The sequence below is a fragment of the Rhamphochromis sp. 'chilingali' genome (genome assembly GCF_963969265.1).
Source record: "Rhamphochromis sp. 'chilingali' genome assembly, chromosome: 9".
NCBI lineage: Eukaryota > Metazoa > Chordata > Actinopteri > Cichliformes > Cichlidae > Rhamphochromis > Rhamphochromis sp. 'chilingali'.
This window is the reverse complement of record NC_137936.1, coordinates 38,754,492-38,768,851: the sequence shown is the minus strand read 5'-3', so window position 1 is coordinate 38,768,851 and position 14,360 is coordinate 38,754,492. Positions and strand designations below refer to the sequence as shown.

At 43.9% G+C, this 14,360-nt stretch overlaps 1 protein-coding gene across 5 annotated transcripts in view; it reads left to right on the top strand.

The window, feature by feature from the left end:
• pcbp4 (poly(rC) binding protein 4) overlaps window positions 1-14,360 on the top strand; it is a 199,203-nt gene that overhangs the window by 175,458 nt on the left and 9,385 nt on the right. For all 5 annotated transcript variants that reach the window (XM_080892765.1, XM_080892768.1, XM_080892764.1 and 2 more), the window contains one exon: window positions 8,961-9,130. In XM_080892765.1, coding sequence (XP_080748891.1) covers window positions 8,961-9,130 — 170 coding nt within the window. The remainder of the gene's footprint in view (window positions 1-8,960; window positions 9,131-14,360) is intronic.

Sequence of the window (14,360 nt, the reverse complement as noted above, 5' to 3'; positions counted from 1 at the left end):
ACACACACACACACACACACACACACACACACACACACACACACACACACTAATATGAGGACAACAAATTCAAGCGAACCCTTTACATCCACTGGGTGTCAGGGATGATTAACAGGAAACAGGCTCTGGGTCTTCACAGTGCTTCACTTTAAATGTCTGACATCCTGTCAGCAGCTGGATCACTTTAAATAACTTTATTAACTTATTAACTCCAGTTTACATTTCCCTGCACGAATCATTCATATTCATAGTGTGCATACTGAGACGGCAACGTTCACATGGCCGGACGGACGTTTCTGGACCGTCACTAACACGTCAGCTTTTTGGAGCCATGAATGACCTGATATCTGCCAATCAGTATTCAGCAACATCCAAATGAAATCCTTGAATTTCACTCCCTGAAACTGGAGCTCAGACTTCTGAGATTGTCTCTTAGTACCGTTAACTCCACAGCAGCCATATTATTGATCAGATAATTGGATTAAAAATGCTCCAGAAGGTCCAGAGGTCCAGCTCAGGGACTCCAGTAACTGAGGGAGGCTAGCAGCTACTGCCGCCTGTGTCTGCTCTGAAGTTCAGGGTTTTAACGCAGGAGACTTTGGGCACTGACTCACTGCTGGAGCCTCGAGTGGACGTTAGAGGAACTGCAGTTTTTGGCACTAGTGCCTTGGCTCAGTTTTGCAGCTCTAGAGGTTGCTCCTTGGCCGGTGACTGAGAGGTCGAGCAAACTACAGTATAAACCTGCAGATGGCACTTCGCTCTCTCGATATTTTTGTCCTCGTCAGTGCTTCTGAAAAAGGCTGATGTGTAGCTGCTATCAGCCTGCTGTGATCTGTTTATCAAGAGAAGATCTTTAATATCTGCTTGTGAATACAAAGATGTGCCAAAGGAGCAAAGGAGCAGCAGGTTCATTCAAAGCAGTAATTATTAGTGAGGAGGGTTAAAGATGAGATGTTTCTGCACCTGGATAATAGTCTGTGATGAGGGCCGGCGTTAGTAAAGAAATAACACTATCTTTATCCATGCCTCATTGCCTAACAGGAGACTTGATTTCTCCTGAGGAATTCACACAGTCGTGTTCAGTCACACTGGCCTCTCTGTGGCTTCAGCTCGAGAAAAGAAAAACAGCAGCGCGAGGTCATTTCTTTCCCGGAAACTCTCCATCTCCATTCTGACAAGATAATCAACACCTCCGCAGGTGCCGTCACCTTCCAGGTTTAAATGAAGTCGCAGTTTCGAGGCCTCTCGGGGCCTCCATTCATGCCTTTGTGTGCCGTTAGCGTGGACAGACTCGTGCAGAGAAACGCATCAGACGTGCAGCCCCGCTCGTGTGCGTTGACGACTGGCCGGAGAGAATAAGACGCACAAAAGCACACAGCAGAGAGGAGCTTAAGACCCGGCGCATGCAAGTGTGTGATATGTTTGTGAGTCACTGAGCAGAGCCAAGCAGAGCAGCTTAATGACATCCTATAGCTCACAGTTAGCGATTTAACAACAGCAGTCTCCCCCCTCTCTCCTTCAGTAAACCTCTCCAAATTACAGGGGCAGCAGGGAATCGCCCAAAAATAGCCCTCGCCCTGTCCTCGTCCTCCCCTGCGCTTCGGCTTCAAGCTGATTTTACCCACCAGCTCTTACACAAAGCTGCTCGCTGGGGAACACGGCATCCTGTGAAAACCACACATTTCCAGAGCAACCAACCTTGGAGACGGAGCAAAAAACAAACCTCGTCTCCCCAGTCGCCCCGCGCTCATCCTTCCCGTCACGTCATTTTTATTTACATTGAAGATCAAATATGAGCAATATTTTAAGTACTTAGTTCGTGAGTTAGGTGTTATCAGTGGTTCGGGCACCGTACCAGACAGGAGGCTTTCCACTCCCCAATCATTCGACGTCTTCATTTAGTCCAGAGTTTTGGCATGAAAGAAGGAAATCCCAGGATCATCTCATTCCTGAAAATAACAGCAGGTCTTTAGCCACCAGTATACTCACCGTGCTGGTCACCTCATCACTGCCACATTCATTAAGGTTCGGCATTATGGCGCAGGTAGTATTCGCCTGAACGACAGGCATCGTCAACACTTTCACATCAAGGTTCAAGGTTCTTCATCAGTGCAGATATAAGAGGAGGAGACGTCAAAGCCACATGCAAAGAAATTGCTTTGTTTCAAGTTGAGGCGTGCGTGACCGCCAGAACCATGGTTTGCATCCACTTTGTTGTTCACTGCTTCTACCAGGAGCTGCATGAGCTGCTTGGCGGGCTGTCGGCGAGCTGAAGCATTCATGTAAATTCTCCATGTTATCCATAATGCCAGAATTCTTGGATTTACTTTTGGCATGGAAGACATGACCAAAGAGCCTCGCAGGATGAAGGCCAAGTAATGACAAACATGAAAATAACACAAACCAAACAGAAAACATAAGGTGTATTATCCAGTGTGAAAAGCCGTCTCCGAATCTGACGAGGAGGTTTATGTAATAGACACGGGCGTCTCCGTCACCTTCAGACGAGCAGATGGTCTCGAGTTTCTGGTGTGAAGAGCTAGACTTTAATCTAGACGAAGCTAAGCAGCTGGTTTTTAGGTCCAAGTCTACAAGTGCTGAAAGCTACAAAGAACAAATTTTAGTTCTTACTAAGTGAGTCATCACATCACTGAAGGCTGTCACAGAGCGTGCGAGTGTAGAAGTGTGAGCCTGGCTCCACTCGAGGTTGTTAAAAGGGGGTTTTTCCTTCCCACTGTCGCCAAGTGCTTGTTCATAACCATAGTCTGATGGTTGGGGTTTTCTCTGCATTATTGTCTTTACCTCACAGTGTAAAGCACCATAGGCCAACTATCTGGTCGTTAAGTGATGACGTGACGAATCCTACTTCCGGGTCTAAAGTAGTCTGCGTTTAATATGGCTTTTGTGTTGTTAACATGTTTAATGTTTTGTATTTTCTTCTATTTAATCTCAAAAAGCTCCTAAAACAGTCAGTGATCACTGTTGACCTCCCTCGGCTTTTATTACCACTAATCATTTATTTAAGCTCAGTTTTTAAAACCTTAGGATGTAACTACAGCCCAGCCCATGCAGCAGTATATGAATGACTAACCTCGTATTGTGGATGGATTATCTCAGTTGTTCTCCTGGCTGAAGTTTGGTCCTTTTACAGCATCCTGCCATGCGATTACATTTGTTCCTGACCACCGACAACACTCACGTTAACTTTTATCGAGTGGAAAAAAAGTTAGCTTGTTTATATTATGCTAACATAGCTGTGTCGCTAGCGGTCACGTAGCACATCGTTATATACCAGCTAGCCCAACTTCAGTAACCCTACAAACGTCACTGCTGTTTAGTTTCCTGTCTTCATTTATGTTGGAAGTGATAACAGAGCTGTACGTTTGAATTTGTTTCCAAAACCCGGCAGTCAGGACATGTTATATTGCAGAGGTGGGACCAAGTCATTGTTTTGCAAGTCTCAAGTAAGTCTCAAGTCTTTATCCTCAAGTCTCAAGTCAAGTCTCAAGTAATGTCAGGCAAGTCAGAGTCGAGTCTCAAGTCACTGGTGTAAAAGTCCGAGTCAAGTCACAAGTCTGAAATTTTGAATTTCAAGTCCTTTCGAGTCTTTAAAAAAAAAAACGAAAAAAATAATGTTGCAGTTATGCTAAATGTAAATATTAGACCATGTAATTTTTAAATCTGTGTTTTTCTCAACACATGACAAAATAGTGAACTTAGAAAATATACACAAATTGTGAAATTGCACCTCTTTAAAATGCAGCTCAATTAAACCTAGCTCCAAGAATAATTTTCACCGACAGTTCTGAGATAAGCTGCATGTTATTCTTGGATGCGGTTGTAGGACCGGCTTTAAAATCGCATGACAAAAATATCATACATATTAAAAAAAACTGCATCACCAACGTAGCCTGGAAAACATTTGCTAGTTAGATGAAGTCAGCTATCTCATCGTAGCATATTTATATGCATATTTATAATCATACGGTTCTTGGAGTGAGTGCACACACTCATGAAGTTTAGTAACTTCCGGTCACTGCAACAAGCCCAGGTACAGTTTACCGACGGATGGGTGCAGGACCTTGAAATGCACCGTGTAGAACGAAAGACCATCGTACGTATCATAAGTTTACCAGTCTCACAAATCGTCGTCATAAATACACATTCGTTAACCGTTTATTAATAGGACCTTTGAGCTCAACGGTAGTTAATTAGCAGTGGAAATAATTTCTGGTAGCATCACAGAAATGTAGCAGTGACAATAATACTGTATGCTGTAATCGTACTGGACAATTAGTGATACAAAACAACTGTTTTATCCTGTGAATAAAAGTATATGTTTTTGTCAATGTACCATAATAACAGAAGCGAAACACAATATTCTGTCAGGACAATTCACTGTTTATGCACAATAAATAAAGGAGCATAGCACGACAATTTCTGTTCAGCGCCAGACTTGCTTGTAACCTATATCACCAATTATGTTAAGAAAAATGACGCATTAACTACAACAGCAGACTGACCTTTGTGGAAATGCTTGGAGCAGACTAACCTGTGAGCTGGAGGGTTCTGGGACGTTATATTTGATCTTTGAATGGCTGCAATCCAGTCGCGTCTTTGTTACTTCGGAAACATGGCTCGAACAATTTCTCTTCAACGACGTAATCCGATAACAACCGATCTCTTTACCCGTCGGCTTCCCGTGGCTGTCATGCGACCAGCTATTGCAGTTAATAACACAACAGCTTCTTGACATTTTTGTGTTTCTTTTTATCGCTGTGTGACTGGTTTCAATTGAAAGCCTGCGTGCGCTAGTACCGCTTGCCACGAGTTCCCAGAATCCTTCGCGGTTCTACCCGTGAATGACGTCACATTTTCAATCTCTATATAATATGCATGTTAAATTTTATATTTGGGGTAAAATATCAAGTCTTTTCAAGTAAACCGGTTCAAGTCCAATTCAAGTCCCAAGTCATTGGTGTAAAAGTCCAAGTCAAGTCACAAGTCTTAGAACATTATTTCAAGTCAAGTCTAAAGTCATAAAATTAATGACTCGAGTCTGACTCGAGTCCAAGTCATGTGACTCGAGTCCACACCTCTGCTATATTGTATTTAGATAGAAGCTGGCGAGCTAACTCCCTGCTAACTTCTAACTCCGTTAAATGTCATAAATTCCATTTTCATGGATGCCTGGATGTTAAACTCAATTGTTACACCTGGTAGAGCAGAACGCTGATCATTTTATTAAAGATGAAAGACTTTAGACAGTTTTTCAACTCTCAGTAATGCCACAGTGATCGTTTGATATATGGACCTGCAGCGGAGTTTAGGCCCAGACACGGCTAGTGACGTCAGACTGAACGACCGGATTGTTGTTGGTGCTATATAATCAGTGTTGAGGAGTAACGGAATACATGTACCGCCGTTACGTATTCAGAATACAAAATATGAGTAACTGTATTCCGTTACAGTTACCGTTTAAAAAGGTGGTATTCAGAATACAGTTACTTTGTTGAAATAAATGGATTACACTGCGGTACTTTCCTGTTTCATATTGTCGCGGGTCAGGACTGTTTGGGTTTTGTTTGACAGCTATGTTCTTTCGTTCCAGGCGGCAGCGTTACGGTTGCCATGGTTACAGGGCGACGCTCTCTCTCTCTTTCTGCGACTGTGTGTTTCCTGGGTGAGAGAGCGCCTTTTCGTTGTTGTTGTTGTGCTAAGCTAACAGGCAGAATGCTACAAGCATAGCTCTAAAGAATGTAGCATCATGTTCAGTGTAGTCCGTGTTGCAGGGAGAATGGACTGCCATACACGTTATGTGTCTGTGAGCGCGAGGAGGGAGAAAAAGGGGAGTGGAAAGGTACGAGTTGTCATCGAGGAAAAACGGGAGCTGGAAGCATGTAAATATAATAATAACCACTGCAGCCAAGAAGAGTGCCTGACGAGCCCAGTTGTAAGTAAGCTGTTAAGACTCGACTGTACACCGTGTTCCTGTTTTCCTCCGAAACAATAAGTTCTGTTGGAGCAGCCTTTCAACGCCTCTCTCTGTCTCTCGCAAGAAAAGTTGACCCACACAACAAAGTAAAGCTATTTTTCGGCTATGAGCCGACAGGGACCCCGCCGTATTAGTCAGAGGTCCCTTTACTACAGTTCGGAGTCGCGGACCTTCAGTAACAGTAATAAATCACACAGCAATAGTACATTCACGTTGTTGTAAAAAGCATGATAATATATTAAGTAATCCAAAGTATTCAGAATACGTTATTGTCATTGAGTAACGTAACGGAATACGTTACAGAATACATTTTGGGGCATGTATTCTGTATTCTGTAATGGAATACATTTTAAAAGTAACCTTCCCAACACTGTATATAATAAAAACTGAATTTAAGCTAAACTCAAGGGAAGCAGGCTGATAGCAACTCTCAGGTTAGCCAGCAAAATAAAAAAACCCTGAGCTAGAAAAAGTGCTACAGTCTCACCAATAAGAAACTTTTTGCAGTTTTTCAAAATAAAAGTGAAAATTTTCTGCGTGTCTTCATGCTGACTGATGACCCCTGATGTACGAACATATTTAACCAGTATTCAGTGAGTCTGTGCACAGACGTCTTCATCCACAGGTAGTCACGCACCTGTATGACTTTAAACTGTGTTAATACTTGTTCAGCAATCAGAGATGGAGACATTTAAAGGTTAGTGTGTGTGTACATCTTTGTTTCCCTGGATATCTGCCAGTCTGCTGGTGGTGACTCACAGGAGGACGGTAATTATTCAATGAGCACGTTTGTGAGGTCAAACAGCGGCTAAGAGGGATCTCATGCAAATGGTTGTAACCCGGTTGTCATTGGCCAGCACTTTATTTGTCAGTGTCTCTAATGCGCACGCACACAGACACACACTTAAATTATCAAAGACCTTTCTGAGAATACCTCTCTACAGTGCAGATCTACTCACTCTTTCGTGCACAGAGGAACAGAAAGAGGCCGTTACAGGGAGGCAATAAAGCAACGAATGAGATGAAGGCAAAAAGTGACTAAAGGGAAGCTCGGGGTCGTTAGTGGATTAAAGTGAGAAGCCGAGAGCAGCGATGAGTCATGCTTTAAAAAGAAGAGGATGGTGGTGGCTCAGCAGAGAGAGGAGCTTCTGTCCACATGTCAAACAGAGGGCTGCTTTAATCCGAGGCATTAAAGGAGATGCTCCTGATGGTTCATCAGTGCTTCAAGTAATAACCCAAACTTTAAATTACATAGAAATGCATCCCATATCAATTCTGCCCATTTTCAGTGAGCTGATACAAGTGATGCTTTTAAAGAATAATTGTTCCCAGTTGAGTCTGCAGCAACAACAGAGCTTATTTTTCAGACAGCATTTCTCCATTTCATAGATTGACCAGAATCGCGTCTTATGGCTTTAGCTGGTTTTGAAGATGCGCTCTGGAACGGGAGGAACACGACAGGAAACGCTCCTTCGCGTGCCGCCGTCGTTCCCGTCAAAACGAGTTCGCTGAAGTCAGGACTTCAGAAGAAACTTCCTGTCATAACAAGTCATTAACCTGAAATGACACATATACATAATCTGTAATATATGAGCAAACAATTCACTGCAGATGATAAAGTTAATCAATTATACATCTTCTGCTGTGATCAATTTCAGGTCAATCAGCTGTGCCGAGGGTTAATTGGCTCATTCTTTACCAGTTTCCACAGTGGGCATCATATTGGTGTTATGTTTTTAATTGGATGACACCAACAGCCTGCACGCTGACATTAGTCTTCATTATCTCCTTTGCATAACTTTTATATCCTCCAAATACGCCTGACCTTGTCTGCTCCTCATTTTTAGAGCTGAAAGAGAAAATATCAGCAGGAAGAACAAGTCTTTAAAATGCTTTGTCTAAAAATATTCAGAGCCAGGCTTTGGTTTGATCTTTTTTATCTGTTCCTTAAAAGGAAGCAGGTGATCTGGGATTGTCACAGGTCCGGGGAGCTTCTGTTTAATGGCTCAGAGGAACTTTATAGATACTTTACACGAGAGTTGAAGAAAGAAGTGATGGCAAAGTTTTCACAGTTGTGAAATGTGAGTCCTCTTTACTTACTGAGGGTAGCGCTCGTTGTTCATCTGTTCAGAGCTGCACTTTTACCTAGCCAGCCATGTTTCCTCCTCTGGAACAAACTTTTATAGCTGGAAACCCCCCCCCGTCTGTTCCAGCCCTGACCTCTCAGTCCTCGTCTTATAATTAGGATAAACAAGTCTTGTAATTACAAAATCTTTCAGTTACCTCCCAACTTTTTTTGCCTTCTTAACTGCAAAAATGCATCAGACAGAACAGTTTCATTTCTTATAAATTTAGCTCCAGATGCATAGCTGGCACCGTGCAGACATGCTGCCACCTGACAAGCCTGCCGTCTTAAAAAAAAATAATGAGACACATTTACTGACACAGAGGTGAGCTCAGTAACTACCTGTCTGTGGTTGCTGTGACACCTACTGTGTGACAAACCCCCGCTGAGACCAGGATAGCTCACACCGGGACCCTCGCCCAGCTCACGGCAGGCAGATGAGTCAGAGTTCACCGCCTGGTGCTGTCCCATATTATTAGACACCAGCAGATAACAAGATGGAAGGATGGAAAAGAAACTGAAGGCAGAGAACGAAGGCTGGAGGTTCATGTGGGGAAGTTAGAAGGTCTACGAGCCGTGAGTTTTTTAACCCGTCACACCAGATGTAAAGGCAGACTGAGGGTCTGACAGCAAGTGCAGGGAAACAAAAAACAGACCTCAAACTGGTAAGTAAGCTGAGCTTCCAGTTACATGCTGTCAACAAGTGAGAAAATCATCACATTAAGGCTCACAGACAACCAAGTGCTTTGAAAGTCTTTGCATTTGCCACCGTCAGAGTTCACTGAAGCCACGGTCCACCTGTAAAAGCCTCTAATCCTCTCCGTGTCTCCCTCCTCACAGCTGATTGGCTCAATCATCGGCCGCCAGGGCACCAAGATAAACGAGATCCGGCAGGTATCGGGGGCTCAGATCAAGATCGGCAGTCAGATCGACAGCACCAGCGACCGCCACGTCACCATCAGCGGCACGCCGATCGCCATCAACCTGGCTCAGTATTTAATCACTTCATGGTAAGCATCCGGAGGAAGAGGCGGGTATGAGAAGCAACGAGTGCTGCAGGAGAGCACGAGGCTGTAGACAAACGCCTCACATTAGACCGCTCCTTCTTCCCCAAATCAGCACTTTGATTCGCTGCTTTATTAACAGCAGCTGTAGGTACAAGAGTCAGGCTGTTGTCACGCCACAGAGAGAGGTGTGTCATTATATACCTTAATGTTTGGTGGGTAAATGGCAAAAGGCGAGCAGCACTCTCACAGGAAGTGCAGCAGTCGAGCAAATGTAAATGAGTTTGATCCTCTCGCCAGTTAGAGCAGCGTCGCAGTGTTCTCTCCTCCTCTGCTGTGCATGCACCGTCAGGTACATCTGCAGGATGCATCACATGACAATTACTGCCTGATAAGAAAGAAATCGAGCTCTATATCGAACGCAGCGGACACGTCGGTCTCGCCTTCTCCTCGCCATTTAATCAGAAATATAAGCGACATGTGGCACGCACCGCCAGCTCGCTTTAATACAAGTAACCACCAGCATGAATATGCAAATTGGTCATTGGACTCTGGATGAAATTGATATTTGACTTACCACTCAGCCTGCCACCGACAGCGGGGAGAATAGGCAAGTGACACACACATAAATACTGACAGCTCACACACACACACACACACACGCGCGCGCACACACACACACACACACACACACACACACACGCACGGGTCAGCCTCGGTCAGTCTGAAATGTCAGGTCAGAGAAGGTGAGAGCAGTCGCTGGAGAATCCCTGACAAATTTGCTCTTTTCTATTATTTCTTTAATCGGTTACACACGGACACGGCGATCTGCCCGAGCTCATCCAATCTCCGTCCTCCTTCAGCGGGTCGCTCGCAGGTTGACGGGAAAAAGATGGAACTCAGACTCCGGCTTCTCTGTGGAGCTTTTCTTCCAACACAACCCGCACCTTTATAAGCCGTCGTCTCCCACCTGAGCAGTTCCTGCGCTTCTTTTTTGGAGTTTTCTTCTGTAGAAGAATTCTGAAGCTTTATGGTAAACCTGAGTTTCTCCAGTCTGTGGGAGAAACGCATCTTTGTGCTTTCACGGGACAGGGAGGGGGGGATGTGGAGCTCCTTGAACAGTTAACCAGGTCAGGATCACGTTCACCTCCTGCGTTTATTTAAATTGCTGCATCACATGGAAAAGCTGTAGATTGCACTGCGCGACGCGGTCACGGCGCTCCACCCTACGTCTTTGTTTTGTGCTGAACGGAGGATGATCGCTCTGATGTGAACGGGACTCGATCGCTCACGCCTTGGAGCGCGCTCCCTATGGACCTCTTATGCAATCAGAAAACCCGCCGAACATGAACCCAACGAGACACAACAAGTGTTTCCGTCCCTATGTTCAGTCAGCTGATGCTTTCAAGATGGCTGCCAGCAAATAATGAAGCCTTATTCAAATATTAACAAACGCAGAGATACAAACTTTGATGCTTACATTACAGTATATCTGAATATTGTCTTTATGAGCAGTAAAACCTTGGCAGGAGGGAGAACAAAATATTTCATATCCTCCAAGGTTCCTTAGATATGAAATGGATTCTTTAAAAAAACCAAAGTAGTTAAACTGACAGATATTGTGGAACGTCCCATAAACTAAAAGACAGTACACATGAACTCAAAAGGAGTCCAAACCACAAAAGAAGCACGTATTCTCGGAAAAGTGGTTGCAGGAGGTGAGCTGGCTTCAAACAAATGATGAACGCACAGAGATGTGGTGCAGAATGTGCCGTGAAAATCCCACTCTAGCGGACAAAAACAGTGCCTTTTATATGTACTCAAACATGCTTCTTATCTGGTGCGTGTCTTTTATTTTGACACCTGTGGATCACTTATGTGCACCCCTGTCTATACAGATAGCCGGCTGCATCCCAGAAACATCAGCCTGTCAGACTGTGTGAATCCAGCAATATAGACATATATGTCTATATATACTGTATTTTCCGCACTATAAGGCGCACTTAAAATCCTTTAATTTTCTCAAAAATCGACAGTGTGCCTTATAATCCGGTGTGCCTTATGTATGAACTCTGGTTGTACTTACTGACCTTGAAACCGATTTTATGTGCTACACGGCGCTCAGAAATCTGTCAAAAATGTTTTAGTACGACTTTGGTAAGCTACGAAGCCGCACCGCTTGATGGATTGTTGGAGCATTACAGAGTTAAAAACTGTCTAAATTCTTTCATCTTTAATAAAATGATCAGCGTTGCTGCTCTACCAGGTGTAACAATGAAGTTTAACATCCAGGCATCCATGAAAACAGGATTTATTACATTTAACAGAGTTAGAAGTTAGCAGGAAGTTAGCTCACTAGTTTCCACCTAAACATGATATAGCATGTTCTGACTGAGAGATTTCTGAAACATTAAAACGTACAGCTCTGTTATCACTTCCAACATAAATGAAGACAGAAAACTAAACAGCAGTGACGTTTGTAGGGTTACTGAAGTTGGACTAGCTGGTATATAATGATATGCTACGTGGTGGCTAGCTAACAGCTATGTTAGCATAAACACAGTAAAGCTGGAGGATGAACGCTAACTTTTTTCCACTCGATAAAAGTTAACGTGAAGGTTCCTGATGGTTGGGGACAAATGCAATCGCATGGCAGGATGCTGTAAACGGCCCAACCTTCAGTCAGGAGAACAACTGAGATAATCCATCCACAATACGAGGTTAGTCATTAATATACTGCAACAATATGGGAATAGAGCAGCCGTGAGAGAATTCAACATTAATGAATCAATGGTACAGAAGTGGAGGAAGCAAGAAGAATGAGCTGAGTAAAGTTTGACTTATCTGACTGTTTTGTTTCGCTTAATGTGCCTTATGGTCTGAAAAATACGGTATATAGATATGTGAGGGTATCAGGTACGATCAGAGCTCTGCAGTAAAAAGGTGTGACAGGGGTGCATCTGTCAAATGATCTACCCTCCGATTGTTTCACTTACACAGTAGTGAAGTCACATTGAAACAATGCTTCCTGCACAGCTTGATATTGAGTCTCTGTAACGGACACGGTCACTGCCTGAGTGTGATCAACTTTAAGCTTTTAGAAAGAAAGAAAGAAAGTGTACTTTATTGGTCCCCGTGGGGAAAATCCCTCTCTGCATTTAACCCATTCACTCAGTGAAGCAGTGGGCAGCCACTGGGCGCCCGGGGAGCAGTGTGTAGGGACGGTACCTTGCTCAGGGGTACCTCAGGGTAGTTGTTCAGGGGAATCGAACCCCCGACCTTCCGATCATGGGGCCACCACTCTACCTACTGAGCTATCCCTGCCCTTTTTATAACGCTGTCAGGTTCTAATCGGGACCACACCATGAGCAACAACCTTTACAGATTGAACTTGTAATTGTACAATATCTGTCGTTGTAACCACTTCTGCAGTGAAATATGTGTAAACATGAATCAGTTTCATATGTGGGCGACGTTAGAGAATATGAAATCACTGCTTTGTTCTGCCTCCTGTGAGGCCTAGCACTACTTTTTAGGTTTCCACTGCATGACTACACTTCAAGGAAATCCAGATACAAGCCTGTGTTTAAATAACAGAGACACAACAACACACAGAATGGAAAATCCATCCAAGTAAATACAAAGACAGAATGTGTCCGTGAGCACAGACAGATTGTTTACGCCATGAGACCCGGCTGTCTTTTTTGTGGCTGGTCTTGCCGAAGCGAACACGATGCCAAACACAGTCTGAACTCCTGCAGCTGAATCTGCAGTACAAGAGGAGCTAATGTAATGTAACGGGTGTCCGCCTATTAAAAACAGCTGGAGCGTCCTAAAGCGGCAGAGGAGGCCTCTGCGTGTTAAGCAGCTGAAAGTTGTCTCACATCAAGCAAGAACAGGAAACTACAGCCGCTGCTCTCCTGAGGACGCTCAGTGTTGTTAAACGAGGAAGTGATGATGCAACTCAGAGGCAAACATGTTCCTGTCAAACTTTTCTGAATCGAGTTCAAAATGAGCAGTTCTCAGTTTAACATCGACATGTTGCCTTAACTGTAGTGTTTAAATGGGGGGCATCACCTATTGATGGAGCTGTGCATTGAAGGAAGTCTTTCAGAGGATAAGGTCTCAGTGACCTGGGAGTTTTCCTCCCGGTGACATGAACCACTGCTGACTTTCAAACAGGGAGTGTAACATAAGCCTTCAAAAGCAAACTCTTCACAGCATTCTTCGTTTAATAGTACTCGATTCCACTTCATTACTTCGTTTAGTCGTTTAACTGAAAGTGTCACCCATACACCTTCAAGAAACTTTAGAGCAGGGGTCTCAAACTCCAGTCCTCGAGGGCCGGTGTCCTGCAACTTTTCCATGTGCCCCTGGTGCAGTACACCTGAATACAATTAGCATGCTGAAGTGGTAACCCCTAACCCTTCTCAAGTAAATGTAAGTTCGTAAGTGTTTGAAAAATGTACTCCTAAAAGTACTTTTATTGCACCGTGTTCATTCACTCATGAGCTGCTGTAACATGAATCAAATGGCTGAATTGCCACCTCAGCATGCAGTCAAGTTCTATAGAGTCTTTCTAGTGACCTACTAATTGTATTCAGGTGTGTTGCAACAGGGACACATGGAAAAGTTGCAGGACACCGGCCCTCGAGGACTGGAGTTTGAGACCCCTGCTTTAGAGTGAGCAGACGTTTTGGCCTTTGTTGGTGTTCCTGTGCACTCGGGAATGTTTAACAGTACGTTTCTAATGCCGGGAACACTCCAGCTTCATGTTTGACCTGCTGTCTGATAGTTTCATGAACACATTTACATTGTGTGTGTGAATGGGTGGACGACTGGGTGTGTAAAGCGCTTTGGGGTTCCTAGGGGGGGGACTAGTAAAAGCGCTATACAAATACAGGCCATTTACCATTTACATTTAATAACCAGTGAAATAATTGTGTTAAAAGCAGAAAAGCTACAGTTTGAATCACATTTAGAGTCTCAGCTGTGCAAATACATGCGATAACATTCAAACACAAAGACAGGAACAGTTGCCGTGCAGCGTTGCCCCAAGGCAACTACAAGAAAAACTCGAGTATTCAACATGCGAGGAAATAAAAACCTTTAAAAATACTGACACACACACACACACACACACACACACTTATTTACAGTTCATGTCATTTTAAATAAGATTTTAAGTGAAAGTCCTGCCTTTGAATCATGCTTGTTAGTGATTCAAACAGCTGAT